This window comes from Malurus melanocephalus, unplaced genomic scaffold (assembly GCF_030028575.1).
Source record: "Malurus melanocephalus ecotype Western Australia unplaced genomic scaffold, MMel_1.1 scaffold_651, whole genome shotgun sequence".
In the NCBI taxonomy this organism is placed as follows: domain Eukaryota; kingdom Metazoa; phylum Chordata; class Aves; order Passeriformes; family Maluridae; genus Malurus; species Malurus melanocephalus.
The window spans coordinates 14,277-15,644 of record NW_026623883.1 but is presented as its reverse complement, the minus strand read 5'-3'; the positions used below and the strand labels follow the sequence as shown (position 1 = coordinate 15,644).

General features: G+C 64.7%; 1 protein-coding gene across 4 annotated transcripts in view; it reads right to left on the bottom strand.

The window, feature by feature from the left end:
• Positions 1–1,051, bottom strand: part of SSBP2 (single stranded DNA binding protein 2) — a 124,510-nt gene extending 123,459 nt beyond the window's left edge. For 2 of the 4 annotated variants that reach the window (XM_057383678.1, XM_057383680.1), the window contains exon 1: positions 898–1,049. In XM_057383678.1, the coding sequence (XP_057239661.1) occupies positions 898–956 (59 nt within the window). In that variant the 5' untranslated portion in view covers positions 957–1,049. Of the gene's footprint in view, positions 1–897 lie in introns of all 4 variants that reach the window. The other 2 variants (XM_057383677.1, XM_057383679.1) reach the window with 2 other exon arrangements.
• Between the last annotated feature and the right edge of the window lie 317 nt (positions 1,052–1,368).

Genomic DNA, 1,368 nt, shown 5'->3' with positions numbered 1-1,368 from the left:
AAAAAAAAACTTTTAGGTGAAGGTTCACGACAAGCTGCCTTGAAGGGAAACTCCTCGGCCGTGCCCGGAGCGCGGATCGCGGTGCTGAAGCAGCTCTGGAGCGATGCGATTTTTGGAACAGAGAGGTGCGAACCCCCATCATCCTCACCCCGACCTTCCCATCCCCGATATATTTCGTCCCCTTCCTCCTCCTCCTCCTCCTCCTCCTCCTCGCACGGGCTTTTCCTCCCCCTCCACCCCCACCGTGCCAAACCGGCCTCGGTCTCTCCAAGTCGCAGCCGCTACAGGACAACTCGAGGAGACGCCGTCCATGCCCAAAAAACTGTKTTTTCCACCCCAATTTCCCCGGCGGGGCCCGGGGCGGGGGCACCCCCAGTTGGGCTCTCCCCRTCGGGAGCTGAAGCCCCGGAACGCGGCTCGGCCGGGCGCTCTCTATGCGCAATTAGRAATAAAAAATAAAAACCGTAATAACATCAGCAGGAGTTAAGGAACCCCGGGTAGCGCGGTGCCCGCTCCGCTTTGTGCGGCGGGGCGGGCGCGGAGCCCCCCGAGAGCGAACAATGCGGCGGCGAGAGGGGAAAAAGTTGTGAGGCGGCGAGTTGGGACGGCGGCCCCGGTCCCCTCAGCGGGCTCTTTGTTACCCCCGCGGGGTAGCGGGGACAGCGGGTCAGGCTGGTGGGACAGCACCGCCACCATTCCCCCTTTTCATCCCTCAGTCCCCTCAGTCCCCTCACGCCCSGAGCGCGGGCACCGCTTCCCCCCGCGCCCTTTCCCCTCAGGGACCCGAGCGCCGCAAAGTTTGCGCGGGGTGTGTGTGTGTGTATGTGGGGTGTGGGGTAAAAAAAAAATAAAAAATAAAAAAAATTAAAAAATAAAAAAATAAAAAAAACCACTCACTTCTCGCGGGCCTGGCTGTCGGACGGGACGCTGCTGTTGCTCTTGCCTTTGCCGTACATGCCTGCGGAGAAGCTCCCCGACTGTCACGCACCTGTCAACCCATCACCCGCCTTCCCCGGGACCGGCCCCGCGGTCGCCACGGTGACGGGGCGCCACACGCGCGCGCCATTGGCCGGGCCCGCCCCCCGCGCGGTGATGGACGGGGGCGCGCGCATCCGGCCCGGGCCCCTCCCCCCCCCCGCGCGAGGGGGAATTAGAAACGGTTCGAGAAGGATTTTAAACAACCGGCTGTTCCCGGCGCCGGACCACCCCCCCGCCGCCGCCGCGCCGCCGAGCGGGGAGCGCCGGTGAGATGCAAACTGCGGAACGGATTGTGCGGGCGGGCGGATTCAAGCGGCCCGGTCGCCGCGTTGGACGGTGGGGTTGCCCACCCCCATGCGCAGCGCTCAGCTGAGCCCACCCCGCCCCAAA